The sequence below is a fragment of the Electrona antarctica genome (assembly GCF_951216825.1).
Source record: "Electrona antarctica genome assembly, chromosome: 15".
Classification (NCBI taxonomy): Eukaryota; Metazoa; Chordata; class Actinopteri; order Myctophiformes; family Myctophidae; genus Electrona; species Electrona antarctica.
The window spans coordinates 4,765,949-4,783,246 of NC_136796.1; the positions used below are offsets into that span (position 1 = coordinate 4,765,949).

General features: G+C 42.8%; 1 protein-coding gene across 3 annotated transcripts; it reads right to left on the reverse strand.

Moving 5' to 3' along the window:
• Window positions 1-715: 715 nt before the first annotated feature.
• On the reverse strand, window positions 716-16,926 carry LOC306938372 (uncharacterized protein). 3 transcript variants are annotated; one of them, XM_079522515.1, is made up of 6 exons: window positions 16,454-16,926; window positions 14,444-15,067; window positions 13,763-13,869; window positions 12,435-12,704; window positions 11,442-11,903; window positions 716-1,472 (listed from the first exon to the last, which is right to left on the reverse strand). In XM_079522515.1, exons 1-6 carry the CDS (start codon window positions 16,719-16,721, stop codon window positions 837-839), a joined length of 2,367 nt encoding a protein of 788 aa, XP_079378641.1. In that variant the 5' UTR covers window positions 16,722-16,926; the 3' UTR covers window positions 716-836. The 3 variants fall into 3 exon arrangements, with proteins under 3 accessions (XP_079378641.1, XP_079378643.1, XP_079378642.1); XM_079522517.1 differs by lacking the exons at window positions 11,442-11,903; window positions 12,435-12,704; window positions 13,763-13,869 and adding exons at window positions 3,523-3,813; window positions 4,713-4,831; XM_079522516.1 differs by lacking the exons at window positions 11,442-11,903; window positions 12,435-12,704; window positions 13,763-13,869; window positions 14,444-15,067; window positions 16,454-16,926 and adding exons at window positions 3,523-3,813; window positions 4,713-4,831; window positions 5,515-6,306; window positions 7,301-7,768.
• Between the last annotated feature and the right edge of the window lie 372 nt (window positions 16,927-17,298).

Below are 17,298 nucleotides of genomic sequence, written 5' to 3' on the forward strand. Positions count from 1 at the left end.
AAAAAGAAAAGGAGCAATTACTAAAATGTTGTTATACTTAAAAACATATACAGGCTCAGATCCACGATGCATCACATGCTGTGTGCTGCCTTGTCGATCAGCTGTTTTGTATATAGAAATAAAGATGTTTAACCCTTATAGTGGATATAGAATCTAGCAGTCTATGCAGGTGATTTATAAAGACACAGAACATTAAAAGTCTTACAGCTCAACATTCACAACATACTGGATCATTAATCCACTGAGTAAACTACCTGCTCATCACCAAGGTTGCTGTCGGATGGAAACCTTGTTCTTGTCTAAAACCGTTCCTTTAACTATAATTTTATAACATTATTTAGAATTTGTATTGTGAAAACAGCTGATCTACAAGCTCACAACGCGCAACACGGTCACACCTTGTGAGCTTCTAGATCTGCTATTTTCACTACTTTTGTGTGACACTTTTGAATACGAATAATAATATGTATAATTTACATATTATGTATAATTTGCAAAAAAGAAAAGACGGTTGGAATTTACACATGTATAATTTACAAAAAAGAAAAGACGGTTGGCATATTATGGAGATACAAGGTTTCTGCCCGACAGCAATGATACATAAAGAGGAATAGGACAGACGTACTACGTCGCAGCATGCACCATAGCTGCACTGGGAGACAAACTGGAGCCAGAAGGTCAATGGAATGCATTGAATTCAATGAGAGCTGAGTGGACCAGCTTTTAATGAACACGTCTTTTAATGATTGCCACCTTTGTCAGATAATTGGTTCAGGAAAAATAAAACATATCAGATTTCACATCACCTTTCTGATGCTTGTACACACAGTATTAGTTCATACTTTCTTTCTTTTTCGTTTCACCTTCTTCTCCGTGGTGTCTCCACTGTTCTCCACGGCATGATCTCCGGTCTGTCGTTTCCTTCCCCTCCTCTTCTCTGTAGCACCGTTGCTGCCGTGAGTGTTGTTCATGTGAATGTTCAGGGACCTCTTGGCTTGGAAGCGTTCACCGCAGACGGTGCACACATAGGGTTTCTCCCCAGTGTGCGTCAACTTGTGCCTCTTCAGGTCCACGCGCTGCATGAAGCCTTTACCGCAGCCGCTCACCTGACACATGAAGGTCCTCTCTTTGTTGTGGAACCTCAGGTGTGCGTCCCGGACTTGCTTAACAACGAAAGCCTTGCCGCAGATGTCGCAGGCGAACCTCCGCTCGCCGCTGTGGATTGCTCTGAAGTGCTCTGCCAGATTGCCCTGTTGTTTAAAATCCTTTCCGCACTCGGCACAGCTGAACGGTTTCTCACCAGTGTGAACTCTCATGTGCACGGCTAGTTCGGTGGTGTTGGGGAAACCCTTCCCACACACGTGACACACTTGACCTAGGTGGGACCGCAGGTGGATCATGAGACTGTGTGGGTCCTCTGTTTGATGGCCGCACAGACCACAACACAACGATGATGATGATGGCGATGACTCCTTGACACAAAGAGAAAAAAACAATAACGTTACACCTATTACTATGTTATGTCATGTCAAGTCACCTTTATTTGTATAGCACATTTGACCACCCATTTAGACCTGAGGCCGATTGTAAAAACACCTTCTAAAACCTAACCTAAGGTTTTCTTAAAACCTTCAAATTGTTAGTAAAAATCACACCTGTGTGAAGTGAGTGGTGCAACTCCATGTGGGGGCCCCCGGGGGGTCCGCAGAAGTTCCAGACCCACAGAAACGCGGGCAGGGTGCCGGCCTGGTTCCGGCGAACCGCCCCGCATCCGAAACGGTCGAGAAATGACAGTTACCATGTGGGGGTCCCCGGGGGTCCCTGGGGGGTCCCCAGAACATCCAGAACACCAGGAACGTGCCCAGGAGGCTGGCCCAGTTCCGGCGAGCCGCCCCGCATCCGAAACGGTTGAAAAATGACAGTTACCATGTGGGGGTCCCCGGGGGTCCCTGGAACATCCAGACCCCCATGAATGCGGCCAGGGGGCTGGCCCGGTTCCGGCGAGCTGCCCCGCGTCCGAAACGGTCGAGAAATGACAGAGTTACCATGTGGGGGTCCCCGGGGGTCCCTGGAACATCCAGACCCCCAGGAATGTGCCCAGGGGGCCGGCCCGGGCCGTTTCCGGCAAGCCGCCCTGCGTCCGAAACGGTTGAGAAATGGTGAAAACCAACCAAGCTATTCGTGCTTGGACAGACAGACAGACCCAGGGACACACATACTGTAGCTGTGTAATGGAGTAGTTGCACCACTCAAAAAACACACACCCGTGTGAAGTGAGGGGCGCTCTTATCATATACATCATCATACATCATCTCATTCCGGCCAATCACAATTTCCGTCCTCACCTTCGTCTTCAATGTTTGTGTTTACACAAACACTCAAAGCTAAAAAATATATATATGTTGCTATATGAGACACAGAGGTGTATGATGAATTCCTGTTCTGTCTATAGAAGTGTCTATTTGTACGTCTCTAAATGTTTTGATGATTTGAACATGGTGGACCCTATTGGAAACAAGTGTAATGCTTAATTGGGTCGTCCACTCACAGTTAACAGCCTTTGTATTGAGTTTGTGCTTGAAATGTACTGTAATTCTGCAAACTGTTAATAAATTCTTCAATCAATCAATCAATGAGACACAGAGGTAGCTCCCAGCATGAAAGGTAAAACAACGTGTAGGTTACACCAGGTCTAAATGGGACCCGAGGACGTCTGGCTTATTAGCCAGGCTAAAGAATGTCAACCTTATGTTGCTATACCAGTGGTTCTCATTTTTCTTTTCCTGTCAAGGACGCCCAAAACTACATTTATTTGGCCGTGGACTCCCATCAACATATTCTGTTCCAGGGACCCCCAGAAGCAAAGATTTGAGTTAAATGTGATAAAAAATAAAATAAAAACTATATATATTAGTAGTTGAAAGTGCTTTCCATTCAAAATAACATCATAAAGACCTCATAAAATACAACATAGGAAAAATAAACATGAAAAGCAATACCTCATACAAATACAGCATAATTCAAATAACATAAAGCAATACAATTTAAACACAAGAGTTAAAATACATTCATTGATCAAAATAGACCATCAGTTAGTTGCCCACAGACTGACTGTTATGTGTCAATAAAGCTTGATTTCCATTCTTATGGTGCAAGATCATAAAAGATAATTAATCGTAGAGCAAATAATTGTGATACAATAATTTAATTGCGTATTTAGCCGCAAACATTGGAATTGGAATGTGTAAAAAAATATTTCTGTTTGGCTTTTAGGCTTTTAAAAAAATGCACTGGGAAGATATGACAAATAACTTTAATATACAAAGAAATTACTAAACACGGTCATTACCAACATAATTATAAAAAGATCATGTACTATGGCCGATATAGGACATATTTAGTAATTACATACTTTAAATATAGTGGAAATAGCCAAACTACAAACTTGAGCTGGTAGATCTGCTATTTCTGCCATTACTTTATTTTAAATGGCATTGTGATAACCGCGATGAAGGGCCTTACCTTCGCGTGCGTCCTAGCGTGTTTCAGAAGGTCTTTCTTCACGGTGAACTCGTCTCCACAGGCTTTGCACTTGTAGACTGTGAGCTGTCTGGGGCAGCGCCGGCGCACCTTCGGCCGCTGCTCGTTGTTGGGACGGTGTGTGGTCCTCTGGTGGCTGGTCCTCTGGTGGCGCCTCATATCCCGCCTCGTGCGGAACTCTTCCCTGCAGACGGCGCAAACGTGCCGGTTCCTCCAGTGTTCGGCGGCGTGTCTATTCAGAGAGGTCCAGTGGTAGTACTCCTTCTTGCATGCCTTAGACAGACAAGAGACATTTTATTAAACCCAGGGGGGAATTCAATCGCATGAGGCAGCACAGCAGTAAGAGTACAGACACGCTCTGCATCAGGCAGGGGGATTGTATAGACTGTATACATATTTTATATTAACCCATTTAGGACTGAGGCCGATTCCAAAAACGCCTTCTAAATCCTGACCTAAGTATTCCGTAAAACTTCAAATATTTATTCAAAATATACAAAAATGTTATGTTGCTATATACTGAACATAGCAACAAGTTAACATCAATCCCAAAAGGGGTTCCCATCTTGACGGGTAAAACCCCCAAAAGAGGCTCCGGTCCTGAATTGAAGTCCTGACGTCACTCCCGTTACCTCTGGGGCACGGAAGTACTGTATGTTATACTGTTGAAGATAACATAAGGTCATCTACAAGACCTAACAAATCATTACTATACCTGAAGACAAAAGCTCCAGTAGAACAAAAACAGTTAGAGTTAGCATAGATCATGCAGAGCTAAACAGTTTGTTTAATTTAAGTATCTATATTTAAACGAGATAAAGAAGTCCCCACTCCCCACACAGTGAGCGCGGTCCATGTTTACGCACAGACAGACAGACATCCGCCACATTGTTTGCTTTCCTTGATTTGATGCGGATTGCATTCACACCTGCAGTGAATCGAAATCAGGTGCGCATGGAAGCGAAGCGAAACCCCCGTTTTTTGGTGAATTAGAATGCATTTGTTCAGCACCAAAATTCGAATGAGCCTTCACACCTGCCAAATGAAGCACACTTTCCGACAAAACGGAATCAGGATTCGTTTTAATCGCAGTAAAACATACTGGTGTGAAACTGTGAATGAGACATTAGAGACCAGGTCCATTGGATCTGTAGGGTCTAAATGGAACCTACCTTACACTGGTATGGTTTCTCCTCCTGATGATCTCTCATGTGGCGCCTCAGGCCTAACTTTGTTCTGAATGTTCTGCCACACACCTCACAACTGAATGGTTTCCCTCCTGTGTGCAATCCTGTGTGCAATAGTGACATTTTAGCTAATGTAATTGTCGTACAAATGATTTAATTGTGTGTGGGTTTTTTTGCATCGAACATTGGACCATAATATAAAATGTCACTTTGCCTTTTAGGTTTTGTAAACACAAATTGCACAGGGCAGATGTGCAATGAAACCATGAAATTAGACAGTTACCAGTACATATGATCAAAGGAAATAATGTTGCTTTCTAAAATAGCCTGTACAAGCTCACAGTGGGTTGCACGCTGTGACCAACCAACATTTTCCAACAGAAAACAAGGCCAACAATTGTGCAAAATAATTGCAATTAGCTCAAATAATTGCAAAAGGGCGACTTTGTAAAATGGTGACAGGAAATCGACTATTTAGGCACGCTCATATCCCCAGCACCTTACAATAAGCAAGGTCAATAGTCAGAATCACATACACGGAATGTAGATGGACAGTGAAGTACCTCAGGACAGTGAAGTACCTCTGTTTTTATGGCAATTTGTATGAGTCGCGAGTAAATATCTCCTACATTATTTATTTATTATTTCAGAAGATTTACAAAAGTTAAAGGCTTTTTCATCAATTAAAAACATTCAGAGCAGCAGATTCAGTCGCAACGTGGCGTCTTGAGCTAAAACATTTGGGAACCACTGCTCTAATCAACACAATATCGCACAGTAGGCTTACCTGTATGAACCCTTGACTTTAATGTTGAACTCTCCGATTCTGGACTCTTTAATGTTGAACTCTCTGATTCTGGACTCTTTAATGTTGAACTCTCTGATTCTGGACTCTTTAATGTTGAACTCTCTGATTCTGGACTCTTTAATGTTGAACTCTCTGATTCTGGACTCTTTAATGTTGAACTCTCTGATTCTGGACTCTTTAATGTTGAACTCTCCTCCTCACTCCCTCTCATAACGTCCTCAACCCCAGGGTCATAATCTTTATCATCAACATCATCATCATCATCATCCTCAACCATACTGCTGTACGGGGACAGCGCTTCATTCACATCACTGGCTGGGTCTGGACACGGTTGGCTGTCATTGGTTGATTTCGATGGAGGTTGGCCGTCATTGGTTGGTTCCGGATGAGGTTGACCGTCATTGGCCGGTTCTGGAAAAGGTTGGCCGTCATTGGTTGGTTCTGAACGAGGTTGGTCGTCATTTGCTGGTTCTGGACAAGCTTGGCTTTCATTGGTTGGTTCTGAACGAGATTGGCCGTCATTGGCGGGTTCTGGAAAAGGTTGGCCGTCATTGGTTGGTTGTGAATGAGTTTGGCCGTCATTTGCTGGTTCTGGACAAGCTTGGCCGTCATTGACTGGTTCTGAACGAGGCTGGCCATCTTTTGCTGGTTCTGGACATGGCTGGCTGTCATTGGTTGGATATGAATGAGGTTGGCCGTCATTGGCTGGTTCTGGATTAAGTTGGCAGTCATTGGTTGGTTCTGGATGAGGTTCACAGTCATTGGTTGGTTCTGGAACAGATTGCCAGTTATTGGTTGAGAGAGAGAGAGGATTTTGATACAATACATATGTCTTTGGATTTACTCAAATGTTCAATGTGTAAAAAAAAGATCACACCTGTGTGAACTGAGTGGTGCAAGGTCTTATATAGCCTGATCAGCTGTGGTCTGACGAAATGTCAGTGACCATAGTATTAAACCACGCTCATTTTTTGGGTCCCACGTATAGGTACACACATACACACATACACGGACACAAACATAGATACAGACAAAGCTGGTTGTTGGAGTGGTTTGCACCACTCAAAAACGAGGTAAAGGACAACTTTGTTTTGTTCAACCAAGGTTCGTGTTTTAGGACACAGGATCTCCTCACTGGTCAATAAAAACACCTTGAAGACCCTAAAGGCTCATTCATAGTCTGGATTTTCGGTGGTGAGGTGACCACCGCTCCGGTGGGAGGTGACCACCGGAGCTGAAATAACGTTGATCGGTGGTGAGTAAAAACAGAGAGGAGGGCTGGGGCGGTGGTTTGCTCTTCACTGCGGCTTGTGACGCCGAAAATCCAGACTATGAATAACGCTTAACAGGGTGGTAAGGCCTTGAAAACAAGGCTCCAGACATCCCAAAACAAACTACTTGGCCTCACTCTCCTAACAGGCTGGAATGGCTTAGGGTTGACGACAGAGTACAGCATCTTGCAATGGCTCTGGTCCACAAGATTTGCTACACCACCAAGATACCCATGTATAATTTTTGGCTATATAGAAGTGTATATTTGGACTTCTCTAAATGTATTGATGAATTGAAAATGGTGGACCCTATTGTAATGCGTTATGGTGTCGTCCACAGTAAAACAGCTTTTGTATGGAGGTGTGCTTGCAATGTACTGTAATTCCGCAAATGGTGAATAAACTGTTAATAAATACTTCAATCAGAAACCTGGGACTCCTCTAAAAGACCACCCCTGGGACCCATTACATTGAAAACCTATTTACATTGTTACCTGTATCTCTGTTCAGTGTGACGTGTGGGTTCAGCAGTCTGTCCAATAGCGCCCTCTGGTGGTCCAGAGTATCTTCCAAGTCGTGCACGGTGAGATGGAACAGTTCCAGGACGTCTTCAGCCGCTTCCATCAGAACCTTCATCACCACACGATCCACTCTTTCTCCTCTTCCTCTCTTCTTCTTCATCACGACGTCAACATCTCGAGCGGCACGCTGCATCCTCTTCCTCACATCCACATCCACATGAAGCCAGATCTCACAAGACATTTTGTTTGTTTTACCACAACTTCTCTCCTTTTTTACTGAATACAAATGTGTTTATGATGCGTTGCCTCTGTTTAATGTTTTAAAATGTAAATCTAATTTAATTGCCTTGTCGTTTTACAAATAAACACACTTCTCCTCGCCACTGACTGCATTCTTCGCTGCGGCGCGCGAACGAAAACAAAAACGTGAGCGACTTCCGTGTCAACAACCCCAAGACGCGTGAAGGAGAAGACATCCAACACCGCCCCCTGCTGGAGGGAAAGATAAACTCAAAGGTTTGAAATGACCAGGATCCAGGGTGCACCACCACCTCACACTAACAAACTTAGCATAGTTATAGCTTATGCATTGTATTACTAAAATGTAAGCTGTTGCACTCATAGAGTTATATAAGCAGTTGCACCACACAAATTAGGTATCTCTAAGTCATACATGGGGAACTGGCGGCCCGGGGGCCACATGCGGCCCCCACCTTCACTTAATGTGGCCCTCAGGTTCATATCAGAATACTGATATATTATTGGTTTCAGCTGTTTACAATTCCACAACATGCAAACACATGACCCGCTTTAATTACTTCAGTCTAAATTAGTAGCTCAATGCTTCAACACACATATAATTAAAGGCATTTGAAATTACATAAAAATGTTAATTTTCAGGATTCCAATTCAAAAATAGCAAAAAATAATTCAAGATTTCAATTCGAATATAGAAAAAATAGCAGATCTACAAGCTCAAAACGTGTCTTGAGCTTGTAGATCTGCTATTTTTGCTACGACAGCAATGTGGCCCTCTGGAGTGAGTGTGGAAATATAGTGGCCCTCTCCATCGTCAAAGTTGCCCACCCCTGCCCTAAGTAATAACTAAATATTTACATAACTCAAGAATTGATAGTTCCCATCGACGAACTGGGAACTACGCACAAAAGGGGGGGGGGGTAAGGAGACCAAGGCAGGAAGGATGTTTGAACGCTTTAAAGTACATGTAGAGGGTACAAGTAAAGGGTTTCAGACAGAAAACGTGTTATACTCTGCTTATAATATTTACAGGCTGTACTGCCGTACAGCATAACCAAGGTCTTTTTTTCAGTCAAAGATCATCATTAACAAGGTATATAGTCACTGTTGTTCTGGGGCTGTGGTGAAGGATCAAGTTCAGTTTCAAACTGAAAAAATAAAAGCTGTTTTGTACTTTTTGAGTATATATGAAGTTATGTGTTCCTTTTTTTTGTATGCAAAATAAAGATGCTAGGTTGAAATAAATAAATAATAATGTCAACACAACAGGCTCTGAACAGTGACATGGAATAATTATCGTAATTTCCAACTCTATGACCAACTCCAACTTTCTAGTGTGGAATATTAGCAATAAAGATGTTTATTGTAGCAGATAATATAGAATCTAGCAGTCTATAAAGGTGATTTAAGGACACAGAACATTAAAATGTCTTTAAAAGTCTACATTCAACATTCACAACATACTGGATCAATAATCCACTTTGACCTGAGATCAGATTCTAAAAATGTCTTCTACATCCTGAGTTTTCTGAAAAAGCTATGTTTCTACAGTATGTCAGTGGTTCTTCGATTTTTCAAAAATAGCAGACCTACAAGCTCGTAGCGCGCCACTCGGTGGCGCGCTATGAGCTTGTAGATCTGCTATTTTTCAATAGCTAAAGCATAACATAATGCTAACGCCAAAAGGGGTTCCCGCCCAAAATTGTTTAATCCACTGAGCAAACTACCTGCTCATCACCAAGGTTCCTGTCGGGTGGAAACCTTTTCGTGTCCAAAACCGTTCCTTTAATTATTATTTTCTAAAATAGTTTACAATAATTATTGTGAAAACAGCTGATCTACAAGCTCACAACACGCCACATGGTCACACCTTGTGAGCTTCTAGATTTTAATTTAACTTAATTTACAAAACAAGAAAAGACAGTTGGCATATAATGGAGATACAAGGTTTCTGCCCGACAGCAATGATACATAAAGAGGAATAGGACAGACGTACTACGTCGCAGCATGCACCATAGCTGCACTGGGAGGCAAACTGGAGCCAGAAGGTCAATGGAATGCATTGAATTCAATGAGATCCGAGTGGACCAGCTTTTAATGAACACGTCTTTTAATGATAGCCACCTTTGTCAGATAATTGGTTCAGGATAAAGAAAACATATGACATTTCACATCACCTTTCTGATGCTTGTGCACACAGTATTAGTTCATACTTTCTTTCTTTTTCGTTTCACCGTCTTCCCCGTAGTGTCCTCTCCACTGTTCTCCAAGGCATGATCTCCAGTCTGTCGTTTCCTTCCCCTCCTTTTCTCCGTAGTGCCGTTGCTGCTGTGAGTGTTGTTCATGTGAATGTTCAGGGTCCTTCTGGCTTGGAAGCGGCTGCCACAGATGGTGCACACATAGGGTTTCTCCCCAGTGTGCGTCAACTTGTGCCTCTTCAGGTCCACGTCCTGCATGAAGCCTTTACCGCAGCCGCTCACCCGACACATGAAGGTCCTCTCTTTGTTGTGGAACCTTAGGTGTGTGTCCCGGACATGCTTCTGGAGGAACGTCTTGCCGCAGACGTCGCAGGCGAACTTCCGCTCACCGATGTGAATCTTCATGTGCACCGTCAGATTTCCCTGGTGTGTAAAATCCTTGCCGCACTCGGCGCAGCTGAACGGTCTCTCGCCGGTATGGACTCTCATGTGCGCTTCTAGAGTGGTGATAGGGATGGCCATCCCACACACGTGACACACGTGACTCAGGTGGGACTGCAGGTGGACCGAGAGACTGTGTGTGTCCTCGGTTTGATGGCCGCACAGACCACAACACAACGATGATGATGGCGATGACTCCTTGACACAAAGAGAAAAAAAGAAAAACATTACACCTATTATTACTATGTTATGTTAAGTCACCCATTTAGACCTGAGGCTGATTCTAAAAACGCCTTCTAAAACCTAACCTAGGGTTTTATGAAAACCTTCAAATTGTTATTAAAAAATTACACCCGGGCCTGGGCCGTGGCTCAGCGGTCCAGGCACCTTGGCTGGTAGTCTAGTCTGGCAGTGTGCCGCGGGTTCGACTCCCGTTCCCGACGGCCTTTACTGCATGTCACTCCCCCATCTCTCTCCCCATTTCCTGTCAGCCTACTATCTGTCCCTCCATAATTTAATAATAAAAAAAATCACACCCGTGTGAAGTGAGTGCGCTGTTATTATCATACATCATCTCAATCCGGCCAATCACAATTTGCGTCCTCACCATCGTCTTCAATGTTTGTGTTTGCACAAACACTCAAAACTGCCCATTCATTGTCAATGGCATTCAATGTTTGTGTTAGGACAATGTTTGTGTTTACATAAACCCTCAAAGCTGGACATAGGAGGGGCTAGCGGCGCTCAAAAAATTAAAAAATAAATGATGTTGCTATATGAGACACAGAGGTAGCTCCCGGCATGAAAGGTAAAACAACATGTACGTTACACCAGGTCTGAATGGGTTAAGACCCGAGGACCCAATGCAAAGAATGTCAACCTTATGTTGCTATACCAGTGGTTCTCATTTTTCTTTTTATTAATTAATTATTTTTTAACTTTAAATATTGAAATTGGAACGTGTAAAAAATACATTTCTGTTTGGCTTTAGGCTTTGTAAATTAAAATTGCACAGGTCAGATTTGACAAATAACGTAAATATACAAAGCAATTACAAAACACGGTTGTTACCAACATTAAAAAAAAAAGGTACTATGGCCGATATAAGGCATATTTAGTCATTTCATACCTTAAATAGTGGAAATGGCCAGTCTACAGACTTAATGACATTAAGGGTGATTACGTAACAATGGTGACGGCGGGCGGGCGGGCCTTACCTTCGCGTGCGTCTGGACATGTTTCAGAATGTCTTTCTTCATGGCGAACTCTTCTCCGCAGGCTTTGCACTTGTGAGCGTTGAGCCGTCTCTGTCTGGGGCGGCGCGCCTTACGGTGTTTGATCCCGTGCGTCAACCCGTGCCTCTTCAGATCCCCGGACTGCATGAAGCCTTGACTGCAGCCGCTCACCCGACACATGAAGGTCCTCTCTTTGTTGTGGAACTTCATGTGCGTCATCAGATTTCCCTTCTGAACAAAATCCTTGCCGCACTCGGCGCACTTGAAAGGTTTCTCACCGGTATGGACTCTCATGTGCGTGTCTAGAGCGCAGGCGGAGGTGGAACCCTGCCCACACACGTGACACACGTGGGACTCTCTGTGGGACTGCAGGTGGACCGAGAGACTGTGTGTGTCCTCGGTTTGATGGCCGCACAGACCACAACACAACGATGATGATGTGTCCTTGACACAAAATGGGGAAAAAAACAATAGGATTACACATTTACACTACATCAAGTCAGGTCACCTTTATTTATAATAGCACAGTTAACCCAATAATACCCGACAATTTTTGTCACGCCCCAAAACTATGTATTTGGCCGTGGACTCCCATCTAGTATAATATTTGGAAACATTGGAATTGGAACGTGTAAAATTTTAAATTCAGTTTGGCTTTTAGGCTTTGTAAATAAAAATTGGGGGCAGATATGACAAATAACTTAGATAAACAAAGAAATTACTAAACAGAGTCGTTACCAACATATACAAATAATTAAATAAATAATGCACTATGGCCAAAATAGGGCATATTTAATAATTTCCTACTTTAAATATAGTAATAAGAAAGTCAGAATTACTATAAATATAGTAGAAATAGCCAATCTACAAACTTGAGCTTGTAGATCAACTATTTCTGCCATTAGTTTATTTATTTTATTTACGTAAATAAACAATGGTTACGTAACAATGGTGATGGCGGCGGGCAGGCCTTACCTTCGCGTGCATAAGGACGTGTTTCAGAATGTCTTTCTTCAAGGCGAACTCCTCTCCGCAGGCTTTGCACTTGTAAGCGGGGTGCGGTCTGGGGCGGCGCACCTCCGGCTGCTCCTCGTTGTCGGGACGGTGTGTGGTCCTCTGGTGGTGCACCAGATCCCGCCTCGTGCTGAACTCTTCCCTGCAGACGGCGCAAACGTGCTGGTTCGTGTGGTGTTCGGCGACGTGTCTATGCAGAGAGTGGGAGTGGTAGTACGCCTTCTTGCACACCTTAGACAGACAGACATTTATTAAACCCAGGGGGGGCGGGGGGGGACTCAATCGCATGAGGCAGCACAGCAGTTAAGAGTACAGACACACTCTGCATCAGGCAGGAGGATTGTATAGAGAGTATACATCTTTTAGATGAACCCATTTAGGACTAAGGCCGATTCTAAAAACGCCTTCTAAATAGTATTCTAAAAACAATTCCAATATATATATATGAAAAATACAAAAATGTTATGTTGCTTGCTATATACTGAACAATAACATAACAACAAGTTAACATCAATCCCAAGAGGGGTTCCCAACTTGAAGGGTAAAAACCCCAAAAGAGGCTCCGGTCCTGAATTGGCGTCACTCCCGCTACCCCGGGGGCACGGAAGTATGTTTAACTTTTGAAGATAACATAAGGTCATCTTAACATAGTGTCATAAAAGACATATAACAAATCATTACTATACCTAAAGACAAAAGCTTCAGTAGAATAAAAATCACACCCGTGTGAACTGAGTGGTGTAAGGTATTATATAGCCTGATCAGCTGTGGTCTGACGTAATGTCTGACGTAATGAAATCACACCCGTGTGAACTGAGTGACCATAGCAACCATGCTCATTTCTTGGTACGAACAGACAGACAGACAGACAGACACGTAAACTAACAAAGCCAGTCGTAGGAGTGGTTTACACCACTACAAAATAGCTAGAGTTAGCATAGATCATGCAGAGCTAAACAGTTTGTTTAATTTAAGTATTTATATTTAAACGAGATGAAGAAAGTCCCCACTCCCCACACACAGTGACAGGGCTCCATGTTTACACACAGACATCTGCCACAGTGTTTGCTTCATTTCCTTGATTTGATGCAGATTGCATTCACACCTTCAGTGAAACAAAATCAGGTGCGTTTGGAAGCGAAGCGAAACCCTTGTTTTTTGGCAAACTAGAATGTGTTTGTTTAAATAGGCACTACGCAGCAGCATTCGTTTTAATTGCAGTAAAACATACTGGTGTGAATGAGACATTAGAGACCAGGTCCATTGGCTCTGTAGGGAATGGAACTTACCTTACACTGGTATGGTTTCTCTCCCTGATGAACTCTCATGTGGCGCGTCAGGCATACCTTCATTCTGAATGTTCTGCCACACACCTCACAACTGAATGGTTTCCCTCCTGTGTGCAATAGTGACATTTTAGCTGAGGTAATTGCAATTTCACTTTGCCTTTTAGGTTTTGTAAACACAAATTCCACAGGGCAGATATGACAAATGACCTAATATATAACATGACATTAGACAGTTACAAAAAAACATTGTGACGGGAAATTTACAATTTAGGCATGCTCATATCCCAGTTACCAGCACCTTACAATAAGCAAGGTCAATAGTCAGAATCACATACACAGAATGTAGATGGACAGTGAAGTACCTCAGGAAACTAGGGTCACCAAGAACTGTCTCTGTTTTTATGGCAATTTGTATGAGTTGCGAGTAAATATCTCCTACATTATTTTTTGTATCATTATTTCAGAAGATTTAAAAAAGTAAAAAAGGCTTTTTCATCAATTAAAAACAATTCCAACATTTTACAAAAGTATTTCATAAATAAAATAAAAATAATAATTCCCATACGTCATAAGTTAGTAGTGAAAATTAAGATCAGCAGATTCACTCGCAACGTGGCGTCTTGAGCTAAAACGTTTGGGAACCACTGCTCTAATCAATACAATATCACACAGTAGGCTTACCTGTATGAACCCTTGACTTTAATGTTGAACTCTCTGATTCTGGACTCTTTAATGTTGAACTCTCTGATTCTGGACTCTTTAATGTTGAACTCTCTGATTCTGGACTCTTTAATGTTGAACTCTCTGATTCTGGACTCTTTAATGTTGAACTCTCCTCCTCACTCTCTCTCGTAACGTCCTCAACCCCAGGGTCATAATCTTTATCATAATCATCATCATCATCATCATCCTCATCCTGCTCCTCCTCAACCATACTGCTGCCTGGGGACAGCGCTTCATTCACATCACAGGCAGGTTCTGGACACAGTTGGCTGTCATTGGTTGATTCCGGATGAGGTTGGCCGTCATTAGCTGATTCTGGAAAAGGTTGGCCGTCAATGGCTGATTCTGGACAAGCTTGGCTGTCATTGGCAGGTTCTGAACGAGGTTGGCCGTCTTTGGCTGGTTCTGGACAAGGCTGGCTGTCATTGGTTGGTTCTGAACGAGGTTGGCTGTCATTGGTTGGTTGTGAATGAGGTTGACCATCATTGGCTGGTTCTGGATGAAGTTGGCAGGCATTGGTTGGTTCTGGATGAGGTTCACAGTCATTGGTTGTTCGTGTGTGGCTGTGATAAGGCTGTAAGTCTAGACAGAGAGAGAGAGAGAGAGAGAGGGGGGGGGGGGGGATTTTAATACAATACATTTGTCTTTAAGATTTACTCAAATGTTCAATGTGTAAACAAAACGAGTTAAAGGACAACTTTGTTTCTTTCAACCAAGGTTCATGTTTTAGGTTGTTATTAGAGAAAGTAAAAGATGAGTGTTAAAAGTAAAACACTTTTTCATTTCAGCGATTTTAGCCAGTTTCGATAGGGGGGGCGGGAAATATAAGTGACTAAATATGTTTTTTTTCCAACATTTTACAGCGATTATTATGATTTACTATAGAGCGCTGTAGTCCCGCCCTCTTTCATGACGACGAGAGCCCCGGAAGACAATTCCTCGTTAATTTTCCTCATAGACTTTTTTTTTTAAAAGTATTTATTTAAAGACGTTTACGCTGCGGACAAAGCCAACTCCCAACTGTCATGACAAATCATGACAATAAACAATGTTTTGGGCCGATCAAATAATTAGCAAGAAAAAAAAGGGTTGTACCCTGCCTTTTTTTTCCTTCCAATTATTTTATCGGCCCAAAACGTTGTGTTTATTGTCATGATTTGTCACAAGCCGAGTTGGCTTTGTCCGCGGCATAAACGTCTTTTAAATACATACTTTTTGAAAAGTGTAAATGATGTCTGGCCACAAAAGATCATGGGATTTACCGAGTGTTTAGTGTGAGGTGACAAACTGAGCCTACGAAACGACACAGTATGGCATCCCCCTAGCACCTCCTCCTTCAGTTTTACGTTGCTCAGAGGACTTTTCGCTGTCAATGGCCGCACAACATGGTTGGCTAAAAGAAACAAGAAGAAACGGGTCTGCTTTGTTTATGCTGCAGAGACCGCCAATGTTGTTTTAGTCTGACGGACAGTTTAGTGCACAGTGAGTGCACACCGTTTTGCCTCCGTCAGAGTGGAAGGAATAAAATCAAGGGCACCCACGGTGACCCACCGTGTCTGATTAACTTTCTACATTACTCTACGACTACGTATCAGAAATGTGAAATACAAAAGTCAATCAGTGCTTCAAAATAGCTACAGTAAAGCAGCTACATTACTTGCGTAAATGTAGTTACTACATACTACTACTACTAAGTCAACACTGTTCTCTCAGTCGGAAATGTAACACCTGTACCTGCTCTCCTGCAGGGATGCAAAATAGCCTGCATACTTAGGATGCAGGCTCCAGTGAGAAAATACGCACTCATGTCACCCTCCAGCCTCCAGGGGTCCTGGCTGGGATGCAATACTGTACTCAGTACTGTACTCCAACGTCGTTGACGTAAAGACTCATAAAATGTCCCTGGGACCATCTAAAAGACCACCCCTGGGACCCATTCCATTGAAAACCTATTTACATCACTGTTACCTGTATCTCTGTTCAGTGTGACGTGTGGGTTCAGCAGGGTGTCCAACAGCGCCCTCTGGCGTTCCAGAGTATCTTCCAAGTCGTGCACGGTGAGATGGAACAGTTCCAGGACGTCTTCAGCCGCTTCCATCAGAACCTTCATCACCACACGATCCACTCTTTCTCCTCTTCCTCTCTTCTTCTTCACCACGACGTCAACATCTCGAGCGGCACGCTGCATCCTCTTCCTCACATCCACATCCACATGAAGCCAGATCTCACAAGACATTTTTACTATTTGTTAAATTCTCTCTGGCTGAATTCAAATGTATGATTTTATGAGGCGTTGCCTCTGGTCTGGTCTTACAATGTAAAGCTAATTTAATTGCCTTGGTGCTAAACTGTATTTTACAAATACACTTCTCCTCGCCACTGACTGCTTTCTTCTCTGCGGCGCGAACGAAAACAAACAAATACAACGTGAGCGACTTCATGTTCCGGGTCAACAACGCCTGGATTCCTGAATAAAATAAAGAGTAAAGACGAGTAAGGAGAAGAAAACACCGCCCCCTGCTGGAGGGAAAGATAAGGAGGTCAACGCAGGAAAGAAGAATGTTTGAACGCTTATACCACAAAAAGTACAAGTAAAGGGTTTCAGATAATTTAGAAAGCTTGTTTCTCTTTGCTAATTTACAGGCTGTACAGCAGTACAACCAAGGAGTATTTATTTTCCCCACAAAATGTTTACCCATATTACCTGAGATTATAGATAGATAGATAGATAGATACCGGTAGATAGATAGATTATAGATAGATGTAGAACTGTAGAGCAATTATTAAAATGTTGTTATACTTAAAAACAAATA